The 16,747-nt window shown below is 48.3% G+C and overlaps 1 protein-coding gene across 7 annotated transcripts in view; it reads left to right on the forward strand.

The window, feature by feature from the left end:
• Window positions 1-15,411, forward strand: part of CDK8 (cyclin dependent kinase 8) — a 106,626-nt gene extending 91,215 nt beyond the window's left edge. For 2 of the 7 annotated variants that reach the window (XM_021065498.2, XM_084981289.1), the window contains 7 exons: window positions 4,190-4,333; window positions 6,663-6,732; window positions 7,502-7,574; window positions 10,707-10,804; window positions 11,866-11,944; window positions 12,072-12,227; window positions 14,120-15,411. In XM_021065498.2, coding sequence (XP_020921157.1) covers window positions 4,190-4,333; window positions 6,663-6,732; window positions 7,502-7,574; window positions 10,707-10,804; window positions 11,866-11,944; window positions 12,072-12,227; window positions 14,120-14,245 — 746 coding nt within the window. In that variant the 3' untranslated portion in view covers window positions 14,246-15,411. Of the gene's footprint in view, window positions 1-4,189; window positions 4,334-6,662; window positions 6,733-7,501; window positions 7,575-10,706; window positions 10,805-11,865; window positions 11,945-12,068; window positions 12,228-14,119 lie in introns of all 7 variants that reach the window. The other 5 variants (XM_021065497.2, XM_021065501.2, XM_021065499.2 and 2 more) reach the window with 3 other exon arrangements.
• Window positions 15,412-16,747: the final 1,336 nt, after the last annotated feature.

A 16,747-nucleotide genomic window follows, 5' to 3' on the forward strand; every position in this document is an offset into this window, starting at 1 on the left:
AGCACTGTTACTTTTGGAAAGACATATTAATAGACTATACAAATGAGGGAGTAGTTACCTAATCTTAGCTTCTCTTAACAGAAAATTGGAGACTGAACTGATTTAAATTGAGGAAAAAGCATACTATCCCACAGGCTTTTTGGCTCTGGCTCATTACTCATTATCTTTTCCTTTCTTCACGAGAAACCTGTATTCGATCGTGCGCATCAAGATTCATACCACCTGTTATTCTGCAGTCCAGCACTTGTAGGCCAGGGCTGTTTGTCACAAAGCTGGACTCCCCGCTGTTGGGTAGATCCCTTGTTCACATGGCGCTCTAATTTGGGAAAGAGAAGGCCTTCGTATTTTCCCCCTTTCTGCTTTTCATCAACATTAGAATCTGTTGGGTAACTGCTGGATACATTGTTTAAAGCTTAAGAGACGCCAAAGTAAGTGCAGATTATGTCCTTGGCCCTCAAGGGATTTCCGTCCAGTCGAGAAACCAGTGTGAACATGTGCGCAAGGTACCACTGTCCTCTTTGACCAGTGGAGCTATAACCGAGATGCGCACGCTGACATGTGGCCTTGGCTCTGCCACCAGGGTGGTGCTGGTGGTGGTTAGGCCTTGAGTCCCTTATAGCCTGGTTTTATGAAGGCGCGAGCTTCGCCTGAATCATCTGTAAGATCCCCCTCAACTCGAAACGTTCTGTGGCCTTAGACAGAAACCACTGCTGCTGCAGGAGGACCTGGGGGCAGACGGCTGGAGCCAGAGTCTCCGCAGGCCCCACCCGCAGGTGCCTGGCTCAGCCCAAAGCATCCCTGGAGGATGCTTTCTTTCAAAACATTAGCTCAGGAGGTCCCATCGTGGCGCAGGGGTTAGCGAATCCGACTGGGAACCATGAGGCTGTGGGTTGGATCCCTGGCCTTGCTCAGTGCGTTAAGGATCTGGCATTGCCATGAGCTGGGGCGTAGGCCGGCGCGCTACAGCTCCGATTCCACCCCTAGCCTGGGAACCTCCATATGCTGTGGGTGCGGCCCTAGAAAAGACAAAAAAATAAAAAACCCACTGGCTCAAAAAATGATAATATGGGTACCTTACAGACTGCTTGTTTGTTTGCGAGAGAGTCAGAAATCATACATAAACCATTTTGAAGAGAAGTGTTAAAAAGTAGAATAAAGGAGTAAAAATCAACCTTCTTCCGTGGTTCCCGTCTCTGCCACACCCTCCGCGCACGCCACCACGGCGCAGCCCCTGTCCTCACGTCCTGACCGCCCCATCAGACAGCTGTAGTGGGTGCAGAGGGCAGGACCTCTGTGGCTGCGTTTGCGTCTGGTTGCCGAGTGTGCTCGTGTGTCCACGTCAGTGGCGTCCGTGAGAGGGCCCGGCTGCCAGCGGGGGTGGCGGCTCATGTCAAACCGAAGCTAAGGGGCAGCGGAAGAGCGGAGGGGAGATGGACCACGCCCGGCCCGCATCCCCCACCCTCATCACAGGCAGGTTTCAGCGCTGAGGTTGTGCACACTCCCTTGTTCAGAACTGCCTGCTGAATCGTTAGGCCCGGAGGGCAACTGATGGGTTAGTCAGCCGTGTCCCGTGTCCCCGGAGACAGTGGGATTCAGTTCAGAGTGTGGGGCGCTTGGATTGACCTTGCGGCGAAGGCTGCAAGGAGGTGTCAGGCTTAGCAGGCCCTGGGGCACTCTTACAAGTCGAGTCACAGTGGGGCTTTTCAGCTCAGGTGTTTGTCCCTGAGTGGCTGCCCACCGATGAGGTTCTGTTAAATGGGAGGTGTTGATGAAACGGGGAGTGAGGACTGGCTCTGTCGTTAGGGTAGAAGCACACTTGCTGCTTGGCCGTTATCAGCACATCTTGCCCGTGTGGGTCTGTGTGGCCGCCCCTGACGGTCCACCTTGCCTGCTGAGCTCACTTGCTACACACTGGCATCCCCGGTTCTGAGAAGTAGATGGGATTTATGTGTTTTTATTTGCCGAGTCTTTCTAGAAGGAGTTCACCTCACAGGTAGGTGAGCAGGAAGGGACTTTCCATGAACTCAGCACAATCTGAAAAGCTTGGCAGGGTCGGAAGAGAGGCTTGTTGACCGAGGTTTAGGTCTGAAATACGAGCCTGATCAGCCAGCTCACACTCTTGATTAATGTCTGGAGCAGTCCGAGGAAGGGAGGGATGGTGGGGTGAGAAAAGGCGAAAGGTAATGGAAAAGCGCCGACGAAAGAGGTTGTTCAGGTGGGGTTAAACACGGTTCAGTGAAGGAGTCTTTCCTTCTTTCCTGACCCCCGCCCCCGCCCCCCGCAGTGAGGCTTAAGGGCAGCTGAAGCGCTGGTCCCCTCATCTTCCTTGGCGTATTTGTCTTCTTTGTTAGCGTTTTCCACAACCGCGATGAGTCACTGCAGTGCTTCTTGGGTGCTGGGAGCATTGCCTTAGAGCTGCAGACTGACCCACAGCCCAGTCTGTGCCCCCGCGGAGCCGCCTGTCCTCTCTTGGGTTAAGATGATCCGGGTCAGCTTTCGATGGAGTACCCGTGTGAAAAGAATAATCACAGAATAATTAATTTCCCCATTTACTCTCGGATGCTAGAAAGAACATAGCTCGGCCTCTGTTTCTTGGTGAGACGTGGGTGATGTTGGCTAGACTTGGTTCTCTGAAGAACCAAGGGGAGAAAAATGAAGAGCTAGCATGGTGTCTTTGTTAAAATCCCTTGCTTGTAGCCTTAAAGCCAGTAGAGGTTAAACTTGTTACTTTGAAATGTGATGATTTTACATTAAATTAAATCAATACCTAGATCCAGTTTTAGGAATTCTCAGTTATTAATAAATTCAGTTTTAAACTCTGTTTAAGTGACCATTATTGACACACCTGAATAATCGGCGTTACTAAGAGTGATTTTGATTTGTCCTTCTGGAGTTACTTCTCTTTCCCACGGGTATTGGTTAGATCAGTTAAACCACTTACTGAGCGTCCGCTGTGTGCACAGCCTTGTCCTGAGTGTGGAAAAGTTATTCTTGTCCGTTGAGGGATTTCAGAGTGGAGACAGAGGACTTTCAGCTTCAGCTTCTAAATTAGCATCTATGTCTTTCGTCTACTAATAGTTCTGTTGAGTAAGAATTTAATATGAATGAAAGTCAGCCAGTAACTTAAAGTGAATGAAGAGAATGTGTTGTTTATGAAGGAATCCATTTGCCTGGCATTTATTAGAAATGAATTTAGAGGGAGTTCCCGTCGTGCCTCAGTGGCTAATGAACCCGACTAGTATCCATGAGGACTCGGGTTTGATCCCTGGCCTTGGCTCAGTGGGTTAAAGATCCAGCGAGGCCGTTAGCTGTGGTGTAGGCCGGCAGCTGCAGCTCTGATTCAGCCCTCAGCCTGGCAACCTCCATGTGCTGCAGGTGCGAACATAAAAAGACCCAAAAAAAAAAGGAAAAGAAAAGAAAAAAAGAATTTATAGCGTCTGTGCTTATTTAAAGGTGCCCCATATTTTCTTGCTTTTATTAAACACCTAACATGCAAAAAGTCTGAGGCGTAAAGCATAAACACTGAACAAAAAGCTGTTCCAGCAGAAACCCTGTTTCATAGGATATTTGAGGCCAGGCCTTCTTGTCCTTTTCTGGTTGGAATAGCCCTTGCTGACTGCTGCTCACATGGAAGGATAATTATTAGGCTTTATAAATTAATAAGTACCTAAACTAGATAAAGATAAAAAATATTTTTTCCCTCAAACAATGGTGGTGATTGTTTTTGGCAAGTATGCCCAATTTCAAAAGCTCTTTGGGTTTTCTGTTTGTTTATTTTTTTTTTGTTGAGTTTTATTTATTTATGGTTCCCATGCTCCATGTGTAGCTTTGTACGTATTTTACAGATAAGGTAATGTTGGAGGCACATAAACTCACCAAAGATTTTAGGTAATAACTTTGATTTAAACTGGGAGTGAAGCCACTGGGTGGGTTGGAGGTATAACAGGGAGTGAAAAACTGGGGTGGGTGGGGTGGGAATATATATTTACAAAAAATATTCCTTGATATTTATAATCGCCTAGGAATTAATGTGACTTATTGGGGGGGAAAAGAACGAAAAAACACTCCCTGCCAAGATAAAAATGCATTTTCTTTTGGAAAGAACCACTTTATTTTCCTCCTTTTTCTTTTTCCCTTTCCTTTTTTTTTCTTTTCTTTTCCTTTTTTTTATTTTCTTTTTGTTTTAAAGATATTTGGGCTATAGGGTGTATATTTGCAGAACTACTAACGTCAGAACCAATATTTCACTGTCGACAAGAGGACATCAAAACTAGTAACCCTTATCACCATGACCAGCTGGACAGAATATTCAATGTAATGGGATTTCCTGCAGGTACACATTATGTTTTTGTTTTTGTTTTTAAGTCACTGTTATTTGAACTTGGATATCTTCGTTGGAAAGGTGTCTATTGCTAGCTAACAAAAGCTCCTCTTTCTTGATTCTTTATGATTTGCATTAATCATAGATCCACAGAAATAGCAAAATTTGTAGAGTTCACGTCTTAGCATAAAAATATTTAAGGGTTTCTTGAATTTAAGGAGTGTATTTTTGTTTGATTTTTGTTTAATGTTTGACCTGGTACAGTATTTGCAGTCTCTGTATTTAACAAGTGCCTTTGGTTCCCAGCATCGACAACTATGAAGGAAATTCAGTGGTATGTGTTTTTGGCTGGCAGCACGTGTGATGCGGCCGTTACTAGGTCTGCGCGTGCACATTTTGAACGCTCAGGCGCTGTGCGGAATCCGGGTACGGGACAGCCTGCTGGGTGCTCTCTAACCCCCATCAGTAAGGACAGTGGTTTAAGTCCGCACAGTGCGATGGGAGGAGCGCCTCACGGCGACCGCAGCGAGGACGGCCTCGGGGTCTCGCCACAGCGCGGCTCTCCAGCTGGGTCCCAGCCCTTGTCCCCCAGAACCACAGACCCTCACGCACCAGAAGCCGCCCAGAGGTCCCGAATAATGAACATGTGTTGAAAAACACCTCTGTTTTTGATAGTCAAGTACTTATGAGACGTTATTTCGTATTAGAAGGTTTTCTTAGTAACTCAAAATGAATGGAGAAAAATCTGGGAGTTGTAATTCCACACTCCCTTGTAAGGGGTTCATTATCAGTCAATACCGAATCACTGTCTTTCTCCAAAACCGGCCCCCGTTTCTGCGAGGACTGCTTTGTGGAGATGGGACTTCATGTGGCCATTAAGCATGTGTGTGTCGGGCACTGTGTTAAATAGATGGCCGGTGGCACAGACACGACTCTCGCCCTCTTGGAGTTGTCATTGTTCTGCTCTAAACAAGTAGGATGTTGAAGGAATAGGAGTAGATTGAGTAGAGGGAGAAGAATGGCCTTCCTTCCCACGTCCACAAGCCCTCAGCCTTCCGGAGGCCCCTGGGCGGAGCGGGGCTTGGGGTGGCAGCCTCTGTGAGAGGTGGTTCTGAGGTGGTCGCCAGCGTGCGGCTCGGCTTAAGGGGAGCCTGAGAGCGGGCGGCAGCCTTTAGACTTGAGGTGCTGACGAAGGAGGACCTATGATGAGCTCCTGAGAGCTGGTGACGTGGTTCTGTTCCATTTGAGAAGGAGGAGTGTGGCAGCGGTGTGTAAAAATCAATTTAGAAGAGAGAACGGAAGGCAGGGAGCCAGCTGGTTATCTGTAGCAGGTGGAGAAGTGATTTGGAGGAGAAGAAAGGAGAAATGTGTAATTTTTTTGCAGGAAGCTTGTGATTAGGGGAAGATTAAAAGATTATCTCAAGATGTCTAGCTTGAGAAATTGACAAAAATAGAGAAATTGCAACAAGGAAGTAGTTAAGGAGAAAATTGCATTTAGGAGTTGAGCGTATATATTTAGTTTACAATATGTGATGTCTGTGGAGGTTAGGTAGCACATATTTTTACAAGTAGGTTGGAAGAAAAGCAAGCCTGTGAAGGTCCTTGAAAAGCGGAGGTGCTCTTAAGCTACCTGCCAGAGTGCGGGTACCTGTGGACTCTCCGTGACACCCACTGATGGTGACAACAAGCTTCTGAAGTAGCAGGTGGTGTTGGAGTAACTCTGACGCCAGCAAAGCCTGACGGAGACATTTCCCCCCTGATGTACCGCTGTCTGGTTATAGTAACGTTGACCCAGCCAGCGCACCACCAGCTGACTTATTACTATTCCAGTTAGAGCCGACTGGGCTCCACTGCAGACAGCTGTTACTGCTTCCGTTGATGCCATTCCAAGCGGTGTATCTAAAAGGTGGCAGGAAGGAGGCCGTGTAAAAAGAGGTGCGCTTACAGCCGCCAAGGGGAAGGTGGCACGTTTATTGTTGAAGAGATTGGGTGCTGAGGTAACAAGAATTTTGGTGTGTGGAAAAAAAAGTGACTTTGCACATAGAAATAGAAGCACTTAATAATAGAAATACTTGTTTGCACCTTGTTCCCTTCTTGTTACGGAAATGAAGGTTCCTTAGAGGAAGACGTACAAAGTAGGCATTAAGAAAACAAGTTCGAAAGAGAGGGATCTCATCGAATGCAGGGCGTGGGGAGCTGCCTTTACAGCTTGAAGATGTTTGCTCTGGCTGACCGTGCGTTTGAGGACTGTGCTTTCATGTGTAAGACATGTAATGAGAAGGCTGAACCGCTTGAGAATAGGAACCTAGACAATATAAAATTTTATCAATGTATTTCACAGATAAAGATTGGGAAGATATAAAAAAGATGCCTGAACATTCAACATTAATGAAAGACTTCAGAAGAAATACGTAAGTTGGAAAGAAACTTTGTTGAATTTTGCTTTTCTAGAATACTCGGTGTAAGATTGAATGCTAATAGAATACTCCACATAAAATTATTAAGTAGTTTATTTTATTTACTCTGATAAATATTTTTACATTATGAGAGTCTTCATTTCTGAAAATGTTTAAGTGGTGATATAAAGAAGGTGACTCTCTGGTGTGAGCAGCTGAATTGGGTATGAAAAAAGTCAGTTCATTTCTTTCCATATGTCTTCCTTTCTGGAAGCCATGCATGGGTGGGAAGTAGCTAAAGCACTTAGAGGCTGAAATAAACAAACCTTGCTGACGGCCACCTGCCTACACGCCTAGGTCGTGTTGTAAATTTAAGCAAGTTGTTATGGAGAAGAAGGAATATTTCATTTATTCTCAGTGGAAGATCAGGGGATTGGAGAGGTAGTTTATAGACCTATGGCAAAATGTTTAAAAATGTATTCTTTTAAACTTGCTGGTAAGGCTGAGTTAAACTCTTGACCCATCTGTTATTTATAAGGTGGCCGTTGACGTAGCGTTCGTGTGAACAAGCTAAACAGTGTATTGTTATTCATGAGATTATCTTGCATTTAATCAGGGGTATCCATTCAAAAGTGACTGGGTGAACACTGAATAAAATTGGCTTCATACCATTTTCAGTTTACTGCCTCGGTGATGATTAAAACAATTCTATTTGGAAAAACCTTAGCTGCTGTAACATTAACGTTAAATCTAGTAGAGGTAGTTCATAGTATTTCTCTTTCAGGTATACCAACTGCAGCCTTATCAAGTATATGGAAAAACATAAAGTTAAACCAGATAGTAAAGCATTCCACTTGGTAAGCTTTACGGAACGGTACTAATCAAATGCATTTTTCCCCTCTCTTATGCCCAACCGGAGGCTTTTTCGAGTAAATGTGTATGGTTTCTCACCACTCTTAGAGCGGTTAAATAGCAAATGCGGAGATCTTTCTGGTGCATACTAGTAAAAGTAGCAAAATACAAAAAGCCCGTAACGTGGTTTGACAGGTAGAATGTTTGGTTGCATTAGATTTTCTAAAGATCATCATTGTACCAAGCCTGTCAAGTCATTTTCTGATTTCCATTTATTGGTTTTCATCAGTTATTTAAAAATTTCAAAGAAGCAGCAAGATGAAAACAGTCCCACGATTCAGAAATAACATTTACAGATTATTTTATACTTCAACTCTTTGAAAGATGGTTTACAAAAAAAAATTTTTTTTTGGCATTTTAGGGCTGCACCCATGGCACATGGAGGTTCCCAGGCTAGGGGTCAAGTTGGAGCTGCAGCTGTCGGCCTACACCACAGCAACGCAGGATCCAAGCCGCATCTGCAGCCTATACCACAGCTCACGGCAATGCCGAATCCTTAACCCAGTGATCGAGGCTAGGGATCAAACCTGTGTCCTCATGGATACTAGTTGGGTTCATTAACCGCCCAGCCACAAAGGGAACTCCTGGTTTACAAAATTTTGACTCCCAAGGTGTACCTCTCATAAACTTGGCTTGCGGGGACAGTATGGATTACTCACTTTTCCTGGAAGAGTGTGAGAAATGCGGTTTATAAATAGTCTATAATGGAAAAATGATTTGACCTAGAATCTAAATGAACCCATGTGCTATCAAGGTAATTGCTATCAAGGTAATTAAATTTGTTTACAATAAATTTTTCATTTTTACATCATAACAACTGAAAACATTTTTTAGTTTTAGGTCTTTAAAAAATAGTGTAAAGGAGGAATTTGGTGAAGCAGGTTGTATTTTGCTTGGCTTAAGTTTCTTTAATCCTTTATTCCCAGTATTTTTAAATGAGTTCATTAAATAGGATTTTTTTTTCTAACTTTAAAAGGATTAAACTTTCCTTTATTATAATACCAGGCCACTTGGCAAATATTTCTTCTGTTTCTGCTTCAACTTCTGCTTTTTCTTCTCCTCCTGCTCTTCTGCTTCTGCATTTCCTACAGTAATTTTTTATCATGTCGTGTATCATATATTTCATATCTAATCAGCAATATTAAAAAATGCTTAACTGCTCATATTACCATGCAATGTATTATCTAAATCATGGTTTCTTAAAATGTACTTCACATAGTACCCAAATCAGAAGTTCGATCCTTCAAAGTTACGGCCGTATTTATTCTAACAAAATATTGTAGTAGTGGCGGACCAGAAGTCACAATTTAGGGGAATTTTTTTACACCGCCACCCAGTTCACTGCTGCTCAGTTTAGTCTGAGGCGACTTTGACCGCTACCACTGAAATTCTAGAGCAAGGCTTCCTTTATTGCATATTTGCTTGTTTTTACCAGGGTGACAGGTCTTGGGTGGTCTCGTCTGAAAGCTCTAATACAATTGCTTTAAACCTCTTGAGTACATTAAATAGCAAATCTGTGTTTTTCCTTTCAATCTCAAAATAAAATTGTGCTTCCACGGAAATATCAGCTCATTTAAATTAAAGTCTCACCATCCCAGCATTTCATCTGCATTTTAAAATATTCCACCTCCTTCTGTTTTCTAATTGTGTCATCTCTCATGGTCTCACATGTCTCCTAGTTTCTTGGTTTCCATAGCGTGGTCCTAGCCCAGCAGCACCGCAGTCACCTGGGCAACGCTGCAAGTGCAGGTGCTTGGCTCCTGCCCAGATGTGCTGCTCAGCAGCTCCGGAGTCACTAGGAAGTGCTCCGGGGACGCCTCCGATGTGCTTCAAGTCTGAAAGTGCTGCGTGTTAGGCCAGAGGTGGTGGGCTGAGGGCGCACCTGTTAGAGGGCCTCTTAAGTCACACGTTAAAGGCTCTCGTTCCTAGAATCCTCAGTCCCTCATATTTCAACGAAAAAGTGCTGAATTTTGACATTAGTTTCACCTTTCGGTATCTCATTACAACAACAGTAATAATACCAACACCTAGAGAGCGCGTTCCCCACGCCTGGCACCACTGTAATTGCTTTTCGTCATTCTGAAAAGAAACATGATAAAAGGTACTGTTTCTAAGCTCCATTTGGCAAATGGGGTTACAGAGGGCTTAAGTAATTTGTTCACAGTCACCCGACTCATAAATGTCAGGTCAGGATTTGAGGCCAAGCAGCGTCTCTGCAGAGTCCCCGCCGATAGCACCTGGCCTTGCTGCACAGGTTCTGTACCGGGTGCCGTGTTTACATAGCCCCGGGCGGCAGTGCCAGAGATGGCTGTCTGAGAGCCGTGCTGTTGGGAGGGTAGCCGCTGAGCTCTGGAAATACACCTGATATGACTGAGAAATTGACTTTTTTTTTTTTTTTTTAATTAAGAAAAAAATTTTTTTCTAGGGCCACAACTGCGGCTTATGGAAGTTCCCAGGCTAGGGGTTGAATAAGAGCTGTAGCCGCCGGCCTCCACCACAGCCACATCATCTCGGGATCCGAGCTGCGTCTGCGACCTACACCACAGCTCACGGCAACGCCGGATCCTTCACCCACTGAGCAAGGCCAGGGATTGAACCTGTGTCCTTATGGCTACTAGTTGGGTTTGTTTCCACTGCGCCACATGGGAACTCTGAAAAATTGACTTTTTAAATTTAACTTGGTTTTAATTAATTTGGTTTTAACTCTAAATAGCCACATGTAGCTAGTTTATTCTTTGGGGTATAATGTTTTCCCCTTAGTAGAAAACACAGGCATTTTGGTCCTGTTCTAAATTGGACGTGGCAGTTCAGATGGTGTAGGAAAAAGGTCTTGGTTGAGAGTAAGAAGACGTATGTTTAGTTACTTCTTATAGGAGAACCGGGTGAGCTGATGATTATTAAAATGACTCGTGTGAATGACTACATGAAATTGAAAGGTTTTTAGTTTTTAACTGGGGGGAATGAAACCCTCTGAACTGTGGTGTTATTGATCAAAAACCGTGTACCTCCCACAAATGTGCCAAAAGGTAAAACTTTGAGAAGTAATGCAGTGATGTTTTTATGATTTATGGTTTCAGCTTCAGAAATTGCTTACCATGGACCCAATAAAGCGAATTACCTCAGAACAGGCTATGCAGGATCCCTATTTCTTAGAAGACCCACTTCCTACATCAGAGTAAGTGATCAGTTTATTAACTCACCAGCACAATAGAATTTTTTGGTGCGTGCTTTTTTTTTTTTTCTTTTTTAAAGCCACTTCTGTGGCATATGAAAATTCCTGGGCCCAGGCTCAAACCCATGCCACAGCAGCGCGGGCACTGCATCCTCAGCCCACTGTGCCGCCAGGGAGCTAGCTCTTGGTGCGTGCTTTTTTTTAGCTGTCAATGCCAGGTTGCTGCTGCTCTTGTTCGGGGACTCAAAGAAATCCTTATGACAAGCAGAAAACGAGCTGGTGACTGAGAGCCGTCAGGCTTTTACAGCGGAGAGACGCTGCTGCCCTGCTTGCTGCCCGCGGCCGGTGGCGGCGGTAGTCGAGGGCGGGCTGCTCCCACGCACTGGCACTCCCTGGGGCTCTGAGCCGGCGCACTGCTTGCACTTAGTTCTGTGTCCCAGTTGCAAGCCCCACCCCAAAGAAGTGTGTGGTCCCCATACATTCCTTCTTTTTTTTTTTTTTTTTTCCGTCTTTTTGCCTTTTCTAGGGCCGCACCTGCAGCATACGGAAGTTCCCAGGCTAGGGGTCCAGTCGGAGCTGTAGCTGCCAGCCTGCACCACAGCCACAGCAACATGGGATCCGAGCCACATCTGCAACCTACACCACAGCTCACAGCAACGCCAGATCCTTAACCCACTGAGCGAGGCCGGGGATTGAACCCGTGTCCTCATGGATCCTAGTCGGGTTGGTTAACCACCGAGCCACGGTGGGATCTCCCATTTCGTGCATTTTGGATTCAGTCTGGAGGGTAGAATGCAGTTTTGTTGAGTCATGACATTCCAGCTGCGATCTCTGCCTTGGTTGTGGTGCTGAAGGAGCAGTGCCGACATAAAGGAGAGCCGAGGCCCTTTGGATGGTGCCTGGGGGTGCCGGTGCTTTTGTTCAGTCACTGGTTGGGAGAAGACACGCACTGCCTCGCGGCTGCACCGGCAGGGAGGCGGAGGCTGTGTGAACGGTGAAAGCGCGTTTGAGACGCTGATCAGCGCGCCGGAAATCGTTGTTGTCTCTTCTCTTTCCTGGGTCAGCGTTTTTGCCGGTTGTCAGATCCCGTACCCTAAAAGAGAGTTTTTAACGGAGGAAGAGCCCGAGGACAAAGGAGACAAAGTAAGTGTCAGGGTGCGGGGCGGCTTCGTGCGTTTCTGCTGGGGTGCCGCCTGCCTTCTGCGGCCGCGGCCGCGGTTTGCTCCCCTCTGAGTTGCTCTCTCTCTTTCCGTTTCACCAAATTGAGAAGAACCAGCAGCAGCAGCAGGGCAATAACCACACTAATGGGACTGGCCACCCCGGGAACCAGGACAGCAGCCACACGCAGGGCCCCCCGTTGAAGAAAGTGCGGGTTGTTCCTCCTACCACTACCTCAGGCGGACTCATCATGACCTCAGACTATCAGGTACGGCCGCCCGCAGCCCTGCATGGGGGTGGTGGCCCCGGGGCCGCGGCGGCAGGAGCACAGCGCCAGCCTCTGCTGCTCGGGAGACGTTGGCCTGGGGGGTTGCTGGCCTGCAAAGCGCCAGGCGGTTCTGTCGAGGAGGCTTAGCCAGGCGTGGAACGGTCGGACCGAACGGCGCCCCTGTTAACCCGGTGGCCTCGGTCAGGTCCTAGACAGGGCCTGGCTTTGGCGTCTCCTCCGGAGCACGAGCCGCGGGAAGCCACGTGGGGGCGGGTGGGCCTCAGCGCCCAGCGTCCAGGAGGTGCCCAGGAAGTGCCGTCTGTCGTCTGAAACCACGGCAGCTAGGGACGCGGTTAGGCCTGTGGGCAGCCTTGAGTGGGAGGCTGGGGCCCTCGGCTCCCGCGTTGGTAGGATGCGGTTGGTGGTAGGTGGTAGGTGAGGCTGTGGTCGGGTTAGAGGAGAGGGCGCGAGCCGGCCTGGCAGGCGTTTGCTGGATGATCGCAGCCCCTTTCGTCATCGTCGTCATCGCGGGAGCTCAGGCCCGCGGCCAGCACTCCGGTGCTGGAGCCTGTGGTCAGAGCACTTCACGTGTGCGCTGTCCTGCCGAGCCTGACACAGACGTGGTTTCCTTCCGACGCGATGGCAGCCCGAGGTGGGTGTCAGCGGCCGCGATCCTCCCCGGGTTCGCCCCGCGAGCCGGGGCGATGCAGGACAGACCCAGGCCCACCAGAGGCTCGAGGCTCCTCTCGAGTGACGTTGTCGCCTCCTTTGCACACAGACCTGTTGAACGTGGAAGCACCGCCCTGCAGCTCCTACCCCTGTTCCCAGGCCCCTGGGCCTCGGCGTGGGAGGCATGCTGACAACCTGACCCCTTCCAGTTAGTTACCTGCTAAGAGAGCAGAGGAGGCTGTTCAACTGAATGTGCGGCCAGAGGCTGCTCCTAGTCTGGGGGCTGGTCAGTGGGAGGTCCAGCCCCCCCCCCCCCCAGCCTGGGAGCAGACGCCCATGGCTGTGTCTGCATGGGGGGGGGCTGCCTCCTGAACAGGCAGTGCCCCCCGCACCGTTCCCACTGCCGCTGCCACCTGCCGGGAGGTGGTGCTGTGTTCCTGGTGGATGTTACGGTCGTGGTGGTCTTGTGGGTGATTTCAAAAATAGTATTTCTGGAGTTCCCGTTGTGGCGCAGCAGAAACGAATCTGACTAGGAGCCAGGAGGTTGTGGATTTGATCGCTGGCCTCTCTCAGTGGGTTAAGGATTTGGCGTTGCTGTGAGCTGTGGTGTAGGTCGCAGATGTGGCTCGGATCCTGTGTTGCTGTGGCTGTGGTGCAGGCTGGCAGCTGCAGCTCCGATTTGACCCCTAGCCTGGGAACCTCCATATGCCGCAGGTGCGGCCCTAAAAAGACAAAAGACAAAAACAAACAAACAAAAAATAGTATTTGTGACTACAGTTTCATGTGTCCACTCTTCCTGAAATGCTACTTGAGCTAGGGTTGGCAGAATTTTGGATTCTGTGATTTATTAACTATGCTTTGAACGAGGAAAGTATTAAATTATGGTTACTCTTCTGTAGTGATTGTCTTAGGAACTAATAGTGCGAGAAAGAGGCAGGAGTGAGAAAAGGACAGACAGAACTAGTGGACTCGGAGAGACAGGACTGGCAGCACAGCAGGAAGACGCAGCCTCGTGTGGTTTTAGCAACGGCACTTCCCACCTGCCCAGATTCGGGGGGCGGGGTTGTCATTTTAGCGCTAAAGCCGATAGTAGCACAGGACTCTTCTAAGCCCCAGCTGCCTCAAAGTGAAGGGCCTTTCCAGCCCACGCCCGCCTCGCTGGCTCAGCGCGCCTGCGGCGTGGGAACACCCGAGTCACGTCTCTCCCTCGGCCTCCTTTGCAGCGTTCCAATCCCCATGCTGCCTACCCCAACCCCGGACCAAGCACATCGCAGCCGCAGAGCAGCATGGGGTACTCAACTACCTCCCAGCAGCCTCCCCAGTACTCCCATCAGACACACCGGTACTGAGCTGCGCCGGACACTGTCCATGCACTGTCGCTGCGCCGCCGCGGGCCTGCCGCCGCCCCCGCGGAGCCCGGGATGGGCCCTGAGAATGTACTGTGCAGCCACGGCGTCAGATGTCCAGCAGCCAAGTCCCGCCGCTTTTCACAGATTGGGGTAGTGGCTTCCAGGTGGTTCCTGTTTGGCGTTAGACTCGAGAAGAAAGTCCGAGCACAGTTTGTGTTGTGGGTTTGCTACTTCCCTGGTTTACTTGACGTGGTTCGCACTGACCAATGCATTTTTTCAGTGACAGTCTGTAGCAGTCGAAGCTGTGAAGTGTGCTGGGGCAAGCCTTTGTCGTTGAGTGTGGTGAGTTCTTCCAGCGTAGCAACATGATCTGACCAACAGTACACACACCCCCCACACGCAAAAGTTTAACTGGTACTTGAAACAGACAGCCTGTGTTAACCCGACAGAGTAGCAACCAAGACCCAAAAGGAGACTCTTTCGGTACAGTTTTCATTTCAGTGTCTTAGCAGTGGGCCGACGCATTTTCTACATTAATCAGTGTTTCTGACCAAGACCATCGCTTGGATTTTTTGAAAGTATAAAAGCCACATAGTTTCTCCAGAAGGTTTCAAAACTCCCAAAGATTGATTTCCAACTTCTAAGTTTGTTTTTGTTTTCAAGCTATGACTTGACTGGTATTAAAGCTGCTATTTGATCGTAATGAAATATGTTGTCATTGATATAAACCTGTTTGGTTCAGCAAACAAACTAAGATGATTGTCATAGACAGTGTTTTATTTTTCCTGTTGGTGTTGCAGATTTGTGAGCATGCTTTAAGAAGACAAAAGCATGAATGATAACTTCCTTAAAAAGGTGCGGCATCCAATTGAGATATTTTGTCCTGATTTTAAAGCTGGTTGGTGTAGTACTACTAAAATTTTGTTCAGTTCATTTTCTTTTTTAAAACTTGTTCGCACGGTGTTTAGGGTGCCCTTACTTCAGCCAAGGAGAAGGAGTAGGAGAGCCTTAGAATTTTTGAGGAAAAAAAAAAAAAACCTATAACATACAATGTACTGTATCAAACTATTTTACATGAATGACACAAGTATTCTGAATTTAAAAAAAAATTGAACATTGTTAAAAACAAGGTGTTATGTAATAAATTTATTTTTCATAAGTCAAAATACGGAGTCAGCTGTGTTTTTACACACACCAAGGTGTTTTGTTTTATTTTCAAATGTGCCTTAACAAGCGGCCTCTGAGTAGACGCGACGGTCGTTGTCCGTGACGACACCTGTGTCTCCTGCCCCGGGAATGAAGTAGAGGGACGCGTGTGATTTCGGTACAGGTTCTTCTCTCTGTCACATGTAGTCCTGTCACACGAGAGGTGGCGCAGACGGCTTTCTCATTGAAAGCGTGGAGCCCTCTGTTTCTAGAATCACGCCTAATTCTGTGTTATGCTCAGCCCGTGGTGGCTGTTTTATTCCAAGTAATTATTTTTTCCTCCCTCCTTAGGCACACAATACGGAACACTTAAAAGCAAACACAATTTTCTTAAAAATTCAACTCATCTGTGTAAAAACATTCTGAACCATTTTAAGAACCAGGGCGTTCCGTTGCTGAGCAGCCTGGACCTCGTAGTGAGGACAATTGAGGGTGAACTCGGGCCTCCGTGTTGTCTGTTGTCTTCACTCCCCGGTTGGTTTGCGATTCTCCATCAGTCGCACCCTGTTTCCCGTCCACGCGCGTCCCCTGCTTTTCGCCCTGACTGAGCGCAGCACCTGCCAGCTTGGCGAGCGTGGCCGGCATCCGGACGTTTCTGTTTCCTCGGGGTCAAGTCCCAGAGGTTGATTCGGGCCACACCCGCAGCACATGGAGGTTCCCAGGTGAGGGGTCGAACCGGAGCTGCAGCTGCCGGCCTGCACCCCAGCCACGGCAACGCCAGATCCTTAACCCACCGAGTGGGGCCAGGGATCGAACCCACGGCCTCGTGGCTACAGGTCGGGTTTGTTACCGCTGAGCCAGGACGGGAGCTCCGGCATCTTCATTTTTAACGCAGCCCTCCGTGGGCTCAGCTGCAGAGGTGGGGAGGAAACCTGCCCCCCCAAGCCGGTGGAAAGGCTGAGCAACCGGGAGAGAGGGCCGCTCGGGCGTGTCTGCCCCCTGCGTGAATTTCCAAATGCAGAGCCCGAGAGGACGCGTCCGCTCTGGGCGCTGGAGACTCCTTCATCCCCCATCCTCTGAGCGGCCTGCCCGTCTCCCAGAGCCACCCACGTTGGCCACGGTCACAGTCACAAATGCAGCCTGGTTTCTCCCTGAGCTTCATGTATTTAACCAGATCTGTGACAAGGGACACACACGCCACTGCCGTCCCTCTCTAGCCTGTGGCCTGGCTCGGCGTTCCTGCTGGCCCGTCTGGCACACATCGGCGCATTCTCTGTCTCTCCCTCTCCCACCTTGGCCGCCCCTCTTCGCTGCCCCCACCTCATGAGCGCCCCCAGGCGGCTGAGAGGCTGCCGG

This window comes from Sus scrofa, chromosome 11 (genome assembly GCF_054392235.1).
Source record: "Sus scrofa isolate SSC_HxYL_T2T_F1_AM1 chromosome 11, Sscrofa_HxYL_maternal_Yorkshire_Landrace_v2.0, whole genome shotgun sequence".
In the NCBI taxonomy this organism is placed as follows: domain Eukaryota; kingdom Metazoa; phylum Chordata; class Mammalia; order Artiodactyla; family Suidae; genus Sus; species Sus scrofa.